General features: G+C 36.5%; 1 protein-coding gene across 3 annotated transcripts in view; it reads left to right on the top strand.

Moving 5' to 3' along the window:
• The first annotated feature begins 2,752 nt into the window (after window positions 1-2,752).
• The window catches only part of LOC143231787 (murinoglobulin-2-like), a 51,593-nt gene continuing 37,732 nt past the window's right edge, over window positions 2,753-16,613 (top strand). For all 3 annotated transcript variants that reach the window (XM_076466438.1, XM_076466437.1, XM_076466435.1), the window contains exon 1: window positions 2,753-3,430. In XM_076466438.1, coding sequence (XP_076322553.1) covers window positions 3,351-3,430 — 80 coding nt within the window. In that variant the 5' untranslated portion in view covers window positions 2,753-3,350. The remainder of the gene's footprint in view (window positions 3,431-16,613) is intronic.

Raw genomic sequence — 16,613 nt, 5'->3', positions numbered from 1 at the left:
ATTTGACTGTAATTGACAAAGTCACGGTTTTTACTCAACTACAGAAGGTGTTTTAAAATATCATAATAATGTTTTTAGTATACATTTTTTATCGTGTAAATTGATAAGTTAGAAGTATAGATTCATATCTTTTCGGCCTGGCATGGCCTAGCGCGTTAAGGCGTGCGCTTCGTAATCTGAGGGTCGCGGGTTCGCGCCCGAGTCGCGCCAAACATGCTCGTCCTCCCAGCCGTGGGGGCGTTATAATGTGACAGTCAATCCCACTTTTCGTTGGTAAAAGAGTAGCCCAAGAGTTGGCGGTGGGTGGTGATGACTAGCTGCCTTCCCTCTAGTCTTACACTGCTAAATTAGGGACGGCTAGCACAGATAGCCCTCGAGTAGCTTTGTGCGAAATTCCAAAACAAACAAACAAACACATCTTTTCAATGAAACCCTAGCGGTAAGAAAGATATATTATGTCATAAATAACATAATAAATAAACATAAATGTGAAAGTTGTTTGTAATGATTGTGTAATTCAACGGGCTACGATCGTTAAATGGAAAACAAAAATTCTATGGGTGAATTAAAATATCACAACTTATTATCGTATTTTTGTCATATGCTATTGTATAACCCTGATATACATAATTTATTTTAACTTTCTCACAGCTCTCCAAATCTCACTTTTTCTTTTTTTTTCCAGTACCATCAGTTGTGAGTGTAACTTGATAATTTTATAGACGCCACCTATATGGAGGTTTCTTTATTTTAATTGTTTATACATGTGTATATATCCGCAGATCGACAGTCGGTGATGAATACCTGACCTTCAGTCTACACACAAAATCACAGACCTTACAATAGCCACCCCTACCCCCAGTAATACAGCTGAAAGTATGCGAACTTATAACGTTATAAATCGGTTTTGATACCTGTGTTGGGCGCAGAGGAAATAGCCTATTGTGCAGCTATGTGCCTAACGATAGACAAAGCAAACACATTACAAAGGCAAAGTTACAGTGATGTGACAAAGTATTTTAGTGTTAGAGGCCTGAATGTTGCGTGTTATAAACATAACGATACCTCAGTGATGTCGAGAAACCCACTTGTTGAGAAATTTATATGCAAAAACGGCTCGTTTGGGTCGAGAAAATATTTTACATAGAAGAGCGAACAACGTTTCGACCTTCTTCGGTCATCGTCAGGTTCACAAAGGTTCACTCTTCTATGTAAAATATTTTCTCAACCCAAACGAGCCGTTTTTGCATATAAATAACGATACCTCATTTTGTCATAAATTTAGGACAAAAAAGAAAAAAACATATGAAACAAAGTTTTATGGTGGTGAAAAGTTTCAGATAATGTTTACACGATGTCATTAAAGTGTGGGACAGCTTAATTATGGTCAGTTTTGTTTACTGAATATACGTGACGTCATTTTTGTGTACTGGTTGTACTGTAGCTTTTACCTGAATAATTTGTGTTTGTGTTTTCTTTTTGCAAATCTACATCGCGCTATCTGCTGTGCCCACCGAGGAGAATCGAACCCCTGATTTTAGCGTTGTAAATCCGTAGACTAGACTCACCGCTGTACTAGCGGACGGCTTATTTGAATAAAGATAACATTTTTACTATATTTATAGAGAGAGGGCAGGGAGACTGGAGACATTTCTCTAGAGTCCACGGCCCGGAAGAGGGTCCTCAAAAAGGAGAAAAATATTTAGTTAATCAGTGACTAACATATTAAAGTTAAAAGAGTTAATATAAACTTACTCAGGTATTATTCTTTTTAAACTGATATATAGCCTTACACGATTTTTTTAAACAGTTTTGCTCATCACGGGTATCGAAACCCGGTTTCTAGCGGTATGAGTCCGCAGACATACCGTTGTGTCACTTGAAGAGACGTATTTATTTAAACCAAGGAGTATGTGTTTGTGTGCATTTTTTATAGGAAAGCCACATCAGGCTATCTGCTGTGCCCACCGAGGGGATTCGAGCCCCTGATTTTAACGTTGTAAATCTGTAGACTTACCGATGTCCCAACGGGGCACTAAACTAAGGAAACTTCTATAAATTAATACATTTTTTACGTCTTCACATTTTACGATAACGTTACTTTATAAAGCTTTGTTAACTTTGCTAACACTAAAGTTATTTGTTTGTTCCTTACTGATTACCAAACTCGATATACCAGACAATGAACGTCCCGGGTTGAGACCTACAGAAAAATTTGAAGGAGGGGGTATATGTATCAAATGCACAAAACATACAGACATAACTTTTAATTAATTCCTTAAAACGTGTTGTTTGTAATGAAAGTAGTGGGGTTGGAGCCTCACTTATCATACAGAATGTTCGTATGCTCAGAACGTGTGTACACATTCTGTATGTGAAGACATGTTTCATCTGGCAAATCCATAACTGGAAGAGTAAGAAAATATAACTAAAAATACATCCTTCCCCATTCTCCCCAGTGGCAAAGCAGTAGGTCTGTGGACTCACATATCTAGAAATCGGGTATCGATACCCGTGGTGGGCAGAGCACAGATAGCCCATTGTATAGCTGTGTGCTTAATTCAAAACAAACCCTTCTATATACATAACTGTTGATCTTTATTCCAACATTGAAAGTTAGTTAAAGTGGAACTCACATTTACACTGTGATATTAATGTCTTTGTACATACGTTTTATTGTTTCAAATGTTTATGTGGAGTGAGTACGTCTGTGAGTCTGCTCTATTTGTAGTCATTATATTATGTTCTCTGTAAACTCCATATTGCGTGTGTGTCCTTAGCAGTAGTAGCACAACCTAACTATGTTTATCACGTTTTGGTCCGTATAAAAACGAAACGACAACAACAAAAACTGTCTCGTAATTGTTATGTTTACAGCTGTTTTCCGAACGTAGTAAATCAAGAAACGTTTGTGTTTTTTTTTTAAAGGAGAGATATCGCTGTGGGTTAAATGGAGATAAAAAGATTTTACGTTTTAAGAGGTAGCTGAAACCACACGATTAACATGAAATGTGAATTTGCATAGTGAAGTTATGACATAAACAATACAATGAGGAGGGTCAAGGAGAAAAGTTACGAGTGTGTTGTTGATCTGCTGGCTGTGTTGAAAGAGGTCAGCGGGTATTCCCACATATACCGAGGACCAGTTTCCTAGAACTTTATACTAGAACCAAGAGATTGCAAACCGAATTGACAGCACGCGCAAGTCCACCCAGCCCACTTGCCTTTCGTCATGTGAAAGTCACGTGATACCAAATCCACTATATATTGTGGTATCGTGTGTCAATTGTTTCACTTGGAAGTACTTAATATCGCGAGGTACTAAAACAATACGACCAGACCTACAAACTATGGAGGAAGTTAAATGGCGGAAGACATTTCCACTTCTCTTTGTCTTCTTCGTCTTCACCCAAGTTGTTTATAGTAAAAGGTGAGCTAGTTATATCGGCAGATTTGGTAATTTTAATAAGCTGAATTATTTCTATAAAATCATTTTATATGTTTAATTAGATTATGCTATAAGTGAAGTCTAGTGTACAAAACAGTTTTTGTTTTATATGTGAATGGCTTCTATATAATGTTGGTTTAGTTTTCAAACAACCTATTAGTGAATCGCGAGACTACCTATTATTTCAGTTTATATTCTAACGCACAAGTTATAACATGACAAACAGGTTGGTAAATAAAGTTAAGTAACAATGTCAGGGCTATTCCCATCTTTTTGATGACGATATTACGTAGTTGTTACGTACGTCATTTTATAAAACAAGGACAGCTGAGAAATATGTAAGATATAAGACATAGCTACTGTGCAAGGATGATTTAAAAAAAATCGTTAAAGGAAACTGAGTGGTTGACAAAAATTTCGTATTGCATACGAACTTGATTTGAATCATTATTAATACAAATTAAATCAAATGTAACGCATGTTTTCGTTCGATACTGTGAAATACAGCTGTAATTTCCAGTACAACTACAAATGGTGTGTTGACGTCTTATTATTTAACCATCTTTACGTGTATTATTGATTGAAGCACTGCTTTATATGTTTCAAGAAGTCGTTTTTTGTACTTTTCTTTTTAAGTCTCCGGACTATTTTTTGTGACTCTCAGATTTACTCAGTTAGCTACCTCCAGAAAGGAAAATGGAGAAGTAAATAATTTACAAAATTACTTGCTGTATTAGGTGTACATTGTTAGCTCCATTTCTTTTTTTAATTATTTTTCTCCATAAATAAATTCCATCGGATGAAAACGGCAGCACGCTATGTATAACATATATATATATATCGGGACTATATTGACTGATTTGATGTCTTTAAGCACAAAGCTGGACAATGGGGTATCTTCACTGTGCTCACTAAGGGTATCGAACCCTGATTTGTATCTTTAGAGTTAAAATTTCCCAAACTTACCACTGGGCTAATGGGTCGGTTGGGGTCGCTAACGATTGATATTTTAATTTTCTTCTAATATGTTATAATTAGCGAAGTTTGTTTATATGCTTATTACCGATGTTGCGTCTTTTAATATCAAATTAAATTTTATTAAAGAAGAAAATATGTCAAACTAAAGAAACGAGCCAGATTAACGTATTTACGTTTGAAAAGAAACTAGGACGCAAAATTCTCTATGTTAGAAATTACGGAATACATTTGCTCTTTGAAACACAAAATTATTAAATGTTTTATTGAAAAACTGATCAAACATTTTTCTACTAATCTAAGCCTAATTTCGTATTGGTTAATATTTAAAACACTTCTTGAAAACTAAATAAATAATATGTATACAATTGAAACACAACTAAATAAATATGTATACAATTGAAACACGAAAGATACAGGGCGGATCTAACTTTGTTTTTATAGTAATTATAGCTTGTGCTTATATATATAATTTTAATTTAGTCTGTAGCTCTTGTAATTCGCTATTATTTCGTCAAATAGTTAACTTCTAAAGGAACAAAACTTTTTATTTGAACACCGATGATTATTAGTAAACATGTGAGTAAATGGATTTAAATTACCTCGTGAGACGTAAAATAGTTCTAAAATTTGTAACTTCGTTTGAGAGGCTAGCAACTCCGTTAATTTTAGAAGAATGAAAGACAAAATAAACGAAGCGGTAACTCCATTAAACGTCTGTTATTTGCTACGTTTCTCATAAATGACCGTTATCTCCAAAATATTAATTATATCTTCCATTCATTGCACGATACGATAAATAAACCTGCGCTATTCGAAGTCTCTTTCTAAAAATTACGTATAATTTTTCGCTTTTCAGCGACAAAACTTTCGGTGCTCAAATGTTCAGTTTTTAATAACTGATGTATGTAGTGTTGTAATTTTTAAAAAACTATAATTGTATTTGCAATTTTTTTTATTTCTTTTACGTGTGTTTAATATTTATCAACATAAAATTTAAATATTGTTTGTATTGTGAGGTATAAAAATGACCAACTTATGATTGAATCCACTGAGATTTTATACGTAATTTTATGTTAAAGATTCAAAATTATAAACTAACAAATGATTTTTTATTTTAAGTAGATCTAAGTGACCAAGTATCGCGTTATAAGTGCAACGTAACTAAATAATTTAAAACATTCTCAGTAATTGGACTAGAAATCAGTTGCTAGCAGCAGAGCCAGATTAAGATGTTTTTAGGCCCTAAGCACTGAAATATTACGATATATATGTAATATAAAATCAAAACAACTTCATGAATTTTATATTGGGCAATGCAGACCGGATTTAGGCGAAGATAAGTATTATAAAGAGAATAAAAATGGGAGAATTGTTTGTTTGAATTTAGCACAAAACTACACAGTGGGCTATCTGTGCTCTGCCAACCACTGGTATCGAAACCTGATTTTTAGCTGTGCAAGTCCACAGACATACCGTTGTACCCCCGGGTGGGGACAAAATAGGAGAAGAATACTTACTGCAGTGTAAGTAAGTCTAACAAAGTTTTGATTTTACCCATGATGACTACTTCCATGCTATCTTTGAAATATCAAATTCTTTTAAAAAAAACATTCTCTCTTTTTTTCCTCGTGCGTTGCTGGTGCTCACGTTCTTATTATGCCTACTGGGAAATCCAGGACTGTCCAGCAATGAAATAGTGTTTCATGATTGTTTAGTTTTGAATTTCGCGCAAAGCTACACGAGGGCTATCTGCGCTAGCCGTTCCTAATTTAGCAGTGTAAGAGTAGAAGGAACGCAGCTGGTCATCACCACCCACGACAGTTTTACCAACGAATAGTGCAATTGGCCGTCACATTATAACGCCCCCCGGCTGAAAGGGCGAGCATGTTTGGTGTGACGGAGATTCGAACCCGCGACCCTCAGATTACGAATCGAGTGCCTTAACCACCTGGCCATGTGTTATGATATTTTTATCATATTGTATTTACACGCACAAACACATTAGCTTTTATAACAGTGCGTAAAGATCTGATAAAAACAAACAAGGTAAAGTAATTCTTTGCCCCATGACTCGTATGTTAATTAAAATTACGTAACCAATAAAACCACAGCCTAGCAAATAAGTTGTAATATAGATAGTTCGGTAAAATGTGTGTAAAAGAAATTAGAAGGCGTTAATTCAAGGACTGAATAGCGGGCACAAATTATAAGATGCAATTATATCAGAGCGTTGCATTAAATGTATGAGAATTATTCGTTTTTGTAGGGACCTGGTGTTCAGAGAGCTTGATTCGCAATCATCGTTTCGCAAATTCATTTCTCGTTGTCGGAAGTGCTCGTTCTTTCTGTCATGGGCACCTTATAACGTGACCGTCAGCCCCATTACCCCTTGATTAAGAGGCTTCGCGTGTAAGTGTTGTTGTCTAGTTTCCTTCCGTCTAGTTTATTACTTTCCAATTAGAGACGGCTAACGCAGATAGGTCCTGAGGAGCTTTGAACGAAATGTAAAACAATCAAATTTGTGATTATTTATGAAATATATGTGTAACATCTTTTCCCCTACTTTTTAAACACTGTTCAATGCAACGCAACAAAGTGTGTAACCAGTTTCCGCTATGCAAGCTGAATGAATGGTTTCGTGGCAAATATTTTTTTATGCCCAAATGAGATGATTTGCTCTGTCGATATATTTATACGATAGTTAAAGCAATATTTGGCATACATCCACATAACTAGGCCTTAAGCCTAATGTTAAACCGGAGTTCGCCACTGTACAATGCAAGTCACCTATGCGTAGATCCGTCTACGTCATGTACCACGACTACATAACTTTGTTGTAGTGAGAAGGGGAGGCGAATTAATAAAAAAAACACACACACAAAACAAACAAGCTGAGTCAACACAGCTGTTAAATAATTGTGTATTTATTCTGGAAGTGTATAAAGATACATTCTCTTTCCAACCTATGAGTTAGTGTCAATGTCAAACATGAACTAATGAAATCTAAATAAGCATTACCACAACTAATCTGTATTGGCATATCACTAAGACTAAGTTTCAGCACTTAAAAAGTATGGGAATTTTACCCTCAAACGGCGGCCATCATCAACTGATGATGCTACCTACAACATTGCCACTGTTCAAGGGTTAATGCAGGTCTTGAGTTGAGTATTGTGAGGGTTATCTGTTGAACAGTGTTGTAAATGTAATTTTTCGCATGTATCTGAAACTGTGAAATGAGTTAAAGCTCAGAATTAACTATGTTTGCGAACAGGTATATCTTTCATGGTTATTTTAACATGTTAAAAGTGTAAGTAAACAAGAATATACGTGTATGTATATATATATATATATATATATATAGTCAACCATATTCAAACTGTTCGTAATGTCTTCTCTGCAAATACAATACAATGAAACAAGACTAGACTTCCATAAAGGCCTGATGGTTAGGGCGCTCGATTTGCGAGTTCAAATTCCTTTAACAAATATGCTTGTCCCTATGATTTCTAATTAACTTCTACTTCAGGTGCGGTTATGTTTCGAACGGCTTTACACAAAATTTGAAAATGTTAAACCCTACCATAAATACCAAAGTACTATTGGGTTTTCAGTGATGTCGAGAAAACCCACTTGAAGAGAAATATATATGCAAAAACAGCTTGGATGACCGAAGAAGGTCGAAACGTTGTTCGCTCTTCTATGTAAAATATTTTCTCAACCCAAACGAGCCGTTTTTGCATATATACTATTGAGTTTTGTATTGATTCCATTGTACTATTGAGTTTTGTATTGATTCCATTGTACTATTGAGTTTTGTATTGATTCCATTGGTCTATTGAGTTTTGTATTGATTCCATTGTACTATTGAGTTTTGTATTGATTCCATTGTACTATTGAGTTTTGTATTGATTCCATTGTACTATTGAGTTTTGTATTGATTCCATTGGTCTATATATAGATTTTATACAGTTTTTAAGACATAAGCTCTTCAGTCGTAATGAAACTTATTTTAATCTGAAGTACGTTATAACGAAAATGAATCATTAATTTAAGTCTTATTTATCGTGTATGATGACTTGCATTTTCGAAGAGGTGAACTTCTGACATCCAGGTAGAAAACTTGTGCAATTAAAGACTGTTATTACTAAATATAATAGGCCTAGCATGGCCTAGCGCGTTAAGGCGTGCGCTTCGTAATCTGAGGGTCGCGGGTTCGCGCCCGAGTCGCGACAAACATGCTCGCCCTCCCAGCCGTGGGGGCGTTATAATGTGACGGTCAAGCCCACTATTCGTTGGTAAAAGAGTAGCCCAAGAGTTGGCGGTGGGTAGTGATGACTAGCTGCCTTCCCTCTAGTCTTACACTGCTAAATTAGGGACGGCTAGCACAGACAGCCCTCGAGTAGCTTTGTGCGAAATTCCAAAACAAACAAACAAACTAAATATAATAAACAGTGGGACGTACAAATAAATGAAAACTAAATAACCCGTGACAATGATAAGTGTTTCTTCTTTAAATTTTTTCTCAAGAAATGATTAGTTAATATATAGATACAGAAATCAGTTCGGAATAAAGTAATTTCTAAGAAATTACGTTTACAAACATTTTCTAAGTGGTAAGTAAAGGTAGACACACTTTCTTTGAAACGATATCATATGGATAGCACTTAACTTCCGTCAGGGTGATGGGTTTCAGAGTATTATAATTTTAATTTCTTAAGCAGAAATATTGTACTTAGGCCATGGCTTTTCATGGTGGACTCGCCTTAGGAAGGAAATGTTGAGCCAACTTCCTGCAGGGATATAAGGTGTTGTCTCTGGGCGACAATTGCAATTCGAAATTATGTACAGTGGCGTTAGAAGTGTGGCGGGTGTGACCTCTCGCTTTTCAATCTGTTCCAGTAAAAATGCATCAAAATTAGGAAACTTACTCACAGGAAAATGTTTAGAATTTAACTGAGAACCCGAGAGCTTTCATGGCTCTAAGATGAGCCCGGTATCCTAACCGTAATGACTGCATTTGCCCGCATGACCTCGCTTTCCTTGGTCAAATAAGCCTTGTTCACTTTATTTTCTATTTTTAATTACCCTTTTCAACCTCTCGCTCCCCATTGGCACAGTTATGTGTCTGTGGACTTATAACGTTACAGATTGGGTTTCGATATCCGTGGTGGGCACAGCACAAATAACCCATTATATAGCTTTATGCTTGATTCAAAAACAGCAACAATATCTGATGTAGAATAAACAGAAATGCAAATGAAATTTGTTTGTAGTCTATTACAAAGGCTCTAGGCAAAAGAATAACTAGATAGCATCGTCCGATAGCAACGAGAAGATTTATGGGACGATTGCGAAAGAGAGAGAAAATAACCCTTAAATTAAAATATTTTATTTTTAACTCACAAGCATGAAACCCCGAGTAGTCGGTTGACCTTGTTAATGTTATTGAAAGCTGGTGCTGCCGCCAACATGACTAAGGTTGTATCTAACGAGAGGGATCTTTATTTTTGGAACTTGTCAGCTTCGTGAACAACTATTATTAGAGTTCTTTATTTATGTTGGTTTGTCTCAAAATGTATTCAGTTGACCTTGCTTATGCTTTTGACTGTCTTTATAAATTTTATCTACAGCTTAATAAATTTACAGTTAAGTTCATACAGACGTTTGGTTTCACTGTGTGATAACACAGGACTTTAAGAATGTAATTAATATTAAAAAAACAAAACAAACCTGAATAACAACAGTCTTACTGAAACAAGAAACCTAACCTGATGACAAAAAATTAAACACCTGTTATTATATTCATCCTTTTGATATATCAAAAATGACCACAAAAAGAGACTAAATTTCAATATTTTAAGCCACTTAATGAAATTAAACAGTGTCATATCTTTTCCCATTTCCTCATAAAGTCGTGATGAATTACAAACACCAGCCGATTACATGTGGCGCCAGTGCTCACTTGGGGTGCCAGCAATTTATATGGATGACAGTGCATGTTGGCTACAGACGATTTGCACCCTTGTTTAGTAATCTCTGAACTCTTTTTCTCTAAAGACAAAAAACGTTTACTCAGCTATTAGTTAGCAACGTACTAATTAATGATAATGACACTATTCATCGCTTTCTCTGGCCCGGCATAGCCAAGCGTGTTAAGGCGTGCGACTAGTAATCCGAGGGTTGCGGGTTCGCATCCCCGTCGCGCTAAACATGTTCGCCCTTTCAGCCGTGGGAGCGTTATAATATGACGGTCAATCCCGCTATTCGTTGGTAAAAGAGTAGCCCAAGAGTTAGCAGTGGGTGGTGATAACTAGCTGCTTTCCCTCTTGTCTTACACTGCTAAATTAGGGACGGCTAGCACAGATAGCCCTCGAGTAGCTTTGTGCGAAATTCAAAAAAACAATCATCGCTTTGTAACTCTGTAATGCGTGAAAAACAATTAGATCCGCGTGTGACGTTTTCATGACATCATATCTGCACACTGCGTGTTTGTAAACAAATAGCACCGCTTCGAGAATTTTTTTCTCAATTTTTTGGCCACAAATAAGTTTTTCGCTTGAGTACTCGGTGGATATTTGAAAAACAGATAATAGAGAAATATTTCTGACACTACCCGTCGTTTTGTAACTCCGTAAACGTCAAATCTACGTGTCATCTCTTCACTTTTGTTTTGCTCCATTACCAAATTCATCTGCCCAATTTTTTTGTTCATTTAAATGGAGAAATATAAAGTTCTCTGTGACAGGAAAAAGAGAAACGACAAGATTGTGAACCCTATTGCAAATCTACATGCACACAGGAGTAAAATTCCGCGAAGTTGAGGGTTGCACATCGCGTAATAAAAATGCTTTACCAGTATCATATATATAAGAAAGAGTTTCATTACCGTGCGATAATAATTACTGCTCGTCCACAGAATTATCACAACTGTTTTTTAATTTTATGGAAAGAGGTTTTACACTTTCAGTCTTGAAAGCAATTTTAAAAGGTTTTCATTTAGTTCTGAATTTTGCCGAAATGTCTCCACTTTTCTTCCACCCCTTACTGTCGCTTACTAGGACTTGTAACCTTAGAATTTGGAGTTGAAGCCAATTCTATCTTTCTAACAAAGAGAAATTAAAAGGTTTTCTATGTCCAGAATAATATAATTTGCGTAAAGAACGTTTTTAAAACTTTTAGATTTCACTAATAAAAGAACGTAGTCTGTTTGCAGATCCACCTCGTAACCTGAACAACAGATTAAATTACTTTAGATGGTAGTAATTATTATATAGTATAGCGTTTGTTTTTACATGTAGTAAAACAATCTTTTTACACTATTAGATATGAAAAAATTGTTTAGTACGGGTATTATTATTTATTTATATATTATGTGTTTCTAATTTATTGATGTCGAGGAAATGAAGATTGTGTTTTTTTTTTTTAAAGGCCTATGTGTTTGTTTTTTAATTTTGCGAAAAGCTATACGACGGCTATCTGTGCTAGCCATTTCTAATTAGGCAGTGTAAGACTATAAGGAAGTAGTCATCACTACCAACTCTTGGACTATTTTTTTACTAACGAATAGTGGAATTGATTGTAAGATAACAACGCCCACACGGTTGAAGGGGATTCAAACCTGCGACCCTCAGATTACGAGCCGAGCGCCCTAACTATCTGGCCGTACCAGGCCAGGCCTAAGTGATAGTCGTATAAATACTTGTGACTAGACCAGCAGAAACAGAGTGAAAGTGACGTGAAAGAGGAGATTAGTCAGAAAAAATCAGAAAAAGTAAAATTAACCTCCGTAGGAGTGAATGACATAACGGTTCATATGTTGGAGTGAGGTTAATAGTTTGAAAGAGATGAATAGAATAATTTGTCTTGTGAAAGGGTGTTCTAAAGTAACTGAACCAGCCTGTTTAGACTTTGACAAAAGGCAAACTATTATTGAAAGTTCAGGATACAACTGCGCTAATTCGCACAGCAGCGTCAGTGAAATAAAGATAATAGTGCGATAAAAATAGTTCAACTTGTCAACTACATCCTAAAGCAACTGAATTGGCCTAAGTGGACTCTTGAGAGCAAGAAAACTATATAATGTTTACATTACATTAAACTTATTATCTCCAGAATATAAAGAATCTTGTATATACATTTAACTTGTTTCGAATATGTGTCTTATTTTAAAAGAAAGTGGAGCGTTTGTTGTTCGTTCATTGTCGAATTATCGCCAATAAGTCGGACACCTTCTGTAGAAGACTAATCAGTCCGACACAACCATATATTTACATTATTATATATGCTATTAAAAATTAAGTACTGAACATACACGAGAAGAATAACTGGTGAGAAATGCACACTAAAAATCTGTACAATGATATTTTCTAAAACATATTGAAGGTTGGTATATTGGAAGGCTTACGACGTTAAAAATTATGTTTCGATACCCCTTGTGTGGGCACAGCACAGCTATCCACTCTGTAGCTTTGCACTTAACAACAAAACAATTTAGGTTTAAGATTATAGTTTGTAAGAAGTACTTTATAATGTTGGAAAAGTTTTCCCCAGTTTAAACTATAACAGTTACAATATAACTACAGTGTCGGTTGACTCTATGTGTAGGGATGGTCAAGATTCTCAGAATGCATAATACAGATATTCACGGTTTGTTTGTTATTTTGAATTTCGCGCAAAGCTACTCGAGGGCTATCTGCGCTAGCCGTCCCTAATTTAGCAGTGTGAGGCTAGAGGGAAGACAGCTAGTCATCACCACCCACCGCCAACTCCTCGGCTACTCTTTTACTAACGAATAGTGGGATTTACCGTCACATTATAACGCCCCCACGGCTGAAAGAGCGAGCATGTTTGGTATGATAGGGATTCGAACCCCCGACCCTCGGATTACGAGACGAGTGCCTTAACCATCTGGCTAATATAGCAAATTCAATTACAACCATTCATGTAACACATTAAATTTCAATTAAGAGAAAAAAGTCGCAAAACAAGTAATTAAATTATTTTGTAACATAAAATGAAGGCAGGGTGGCCTTGCTGAAGAGAATGCAAATAGAGGGATGATACAGCTATACGGAAGTCGTTTTTACATGACTTTCAATATTAATGTTATACTGTAAAATGTCTTTAATACTATTGCATTTAGAAGTAATATATTTCTGATTGTTGATATGCAGTTTGTTCAATATCTTAATATCATTGTCATGCCAAGGTAGCTATCAATGTAACGCATTAAAAGCGCAAGACTTTCGTCCAAGGAAAACTAGATTGAGTCAAAATATGTTTTGATTATTACAGACTATTACAAACTATCGCTACGTGGTCGGTCGAATTGACAGATCTCGTTAATATTTCGTATTCACGCATTTTACATTGTAACACTAAATTTCAGTATTGAAAGTAATGTTGGAATGATCTGTGTATAGCTGTATCACTCCTATATTCTTATTTGCATTATTGTTGGCATTGCCATTCTGACATAATTTTACATTTACTAAATGTTGTTTTTTATTACTTGTATAAATAACATCTCAATTACTATTATACTAATAGTATTCTAATCGATCTCTTGGTCTTTGGTGTTGTACAAAAGGACTCCTCGGCACTAAGTATAATAAATATAGTACGTTCTTTGAATTATTTGTAACAATTATATAGATTGCGCCCGGCATGGCCGAGCGCGTTAGACGTGAGACTCGTAATCCGAGGGTCGCGGGTTCGCATCCCGGTCGCGCCAAACATGCTCGCCCTTTCAGCCGTAGGGGCGTTATAATGTGACGGTCAATCCCACTATTCGTTGGTAAAAGAGTAGCCCAAGAGTTGGCGGTGGGTGGTGATGACTAGCTGCCTTCCCTCTAGTCTTCCACTGCAAAATTAGGGACGGCTAAGGTTTCTCCTCCTGGTTTGGAGTTGTGCGGTGGGCTAGCAACCTACTCACTTAAAAAACCGGCCTGTTGATGAATCCGCAAGAGATTGCGGCCGTATGTTCCTTCATGAAATCGAGTGGCATAAATACTAATAAAAATAAATATAGATTGCGCGTGGTACAAGGTCAAGGTACCTGGACCGAATCCAAAGATTCGTAGTTTGTACAGAATGCACTCTGCAAGTTGAGGCCGTGGGTGCAATATAAGAGTGACGATGAAATCTAATTGTTAAATCAGTGAAATGTTGGCGAGGGTGCTTTTTGACTAGTAGCCTTTCCTATACTCTTTCGTATAGTTTTGTTGTATAGCGTTGTGATAACATCAAACAAAATAATATAAAAATAAATGGTCTATATTTAAATTTATCTGTTTGTATTTTTCACAAACAATATTTACATTATTAGGGTAACGTGTACGTAGTAGACTGAAGTATTCAATGTATGGACCTTTAGTGCAACAAAACCACGTCCAGAAATAAATTATTCATAGTTCGCCATTAATATATTGAACTTACCCCACCAACAGTGCATGCAGCATTAGAAATCATGATACCTGATAATTTAACGTTATACGACAATAAGTGATCCAGATAAATGTGTTTATATTAAAATTAAACTCTTCAAAAAAAAAGAAACGCAAAAGGCAAAATTTGGGACAAATTGTTAACAAGTTTATTCCGTGTACTTCTGTATGACATGTGTGAAACTTTGCACATTCACTGCTAAACATCCAAAGTCTGCAAAGGCGAAGTCCACGCTCACTAGTTGAAGTTTTACGACACTCAACGTCAATAACGAGTATGCCCCCCGTGAGTATCAATAACTGCTTGGCATCTCCTGCCCATGGAAGCGATGAGATGACGAATCGCATCCTGTGGAATGGCTGTCCACTCAGCCTGCAAAGCTGCTGCAAGCTGAGGTAGAGTCTGCGGTTGAGATTGTCGCTGTCGCAGACGTCGGTCCAACTCGTCCCAAAGATGTTCGATGGGGATTAAATCTGGTGATCTGGAGGGCCAGGGAAGAACATTGATGTTGTGGTGTCTCAAGAAGACAGTGGTGAGTCGGGCTGTGTGAGGACGGGCGTTGTCATGTTGAAAAACGTCGTTGACGTTCACCATGATGGGTTGCACATGGGGCCTCAGAAACTCGTAGACTGTTGCGTACGGTCTGATCGGAAATCCTACGCAGCCCTGGTATGGTTGAGGCAGTAGACGTCGCAGTGGTGGTCCTATCTCGAAGGTGACGTAACCGGATGTAGCGATCTTGTGCGGGCGTGGTCACACGAGGTCTGCCAGATCGTGGACGGTCACGAGTTGATCCATGTTGTTGGTGACGATTCCATAGCCTTTTGATGGTGCTTGGGTGGACATTCACAGCTCTGGCAACATCTGATGGAGATTCGCCTGCTTCCAAGCGACCAATGGCGTTGTTGCGTTGTGCTTTTGTCAGTCTTGGCGTAACTGTATTGCGTGTCGGTGGCTTAACACTGAGCTATGGAAACCGAAAACCCGTCACTTTTATAGGGATTTTGCACATGTTGCACGTGCAGAACATGCAGATCTCTCAAACAAATTTATTGGACGCGAATGCGTTTTGGCGAAAAATCCGATGTTTCCTCCGTTTTCAAAGTGCAAAACTTTTATTGTCATTTTGGTCTGACAATCAGTGCCTTAACACGTGTAACATCACATACTCAGCTTGTAACGTTATTACATATATTTCTTTTTAAAATAAAAATTTCCCTTTTGCATTTCTTGTTTTGAAGAGTATATTTACTTTTGTTTAGCCGATATGTTTTGTAATTTTATTTCATCATTTATTCGTTGTCTTTCTTCGTTATTTACTTTATGCTAAATTTATGTTAATTGGAAAAAAAGGAAAGAAACTTGTCAAACATACATTATTTTAATAAAGTACTGTAGCATATACGTGTTTTTGTTTGTTTACTTTCCTTGAAAATGTATGTTGCTTTCGCAACTGAGGCTACTCGTTAGACAAGTTTTTATAGCATTTTCACCTGTACGTTAATGGTGTTGGAATGAGGCAAATGCTGTAGGGTTACCACCCCCCGTTATTATACAACTTAAGTACTAAAAATTCTGTCAAACATCGAATTTCAGGTATATTCCATTGCGTCTTACACATGTTGTTTGATTGATACATACACTTGAAGTAAGTGTTTGTTCGGACTTAACAAGTGACAAGTTCTTTTTTAAACTTGTTTTTTAGCCTCGTTCTTCCGTTTTGTCCTTGTCCAGGGTT

This window comes from Tachypleus tridentatus, chromosome 11 (genome assembly GCF_004210375.1).
Source record: "Tachypleus tridentatus isolate NWPU-2018 chromosome 11, ASM421037v1, whole genome shotgun sequence".
NCBI classification, from domain to species: Eukaryota; Metazoa; Arthropoda; class Merostomata; order Xiphosura; family Limulidae; genus Tachypleus; species Tachypleus tridentatus.
This window is presented reverse-complemented; position numbering and strand designations above follow the sequence as displayed.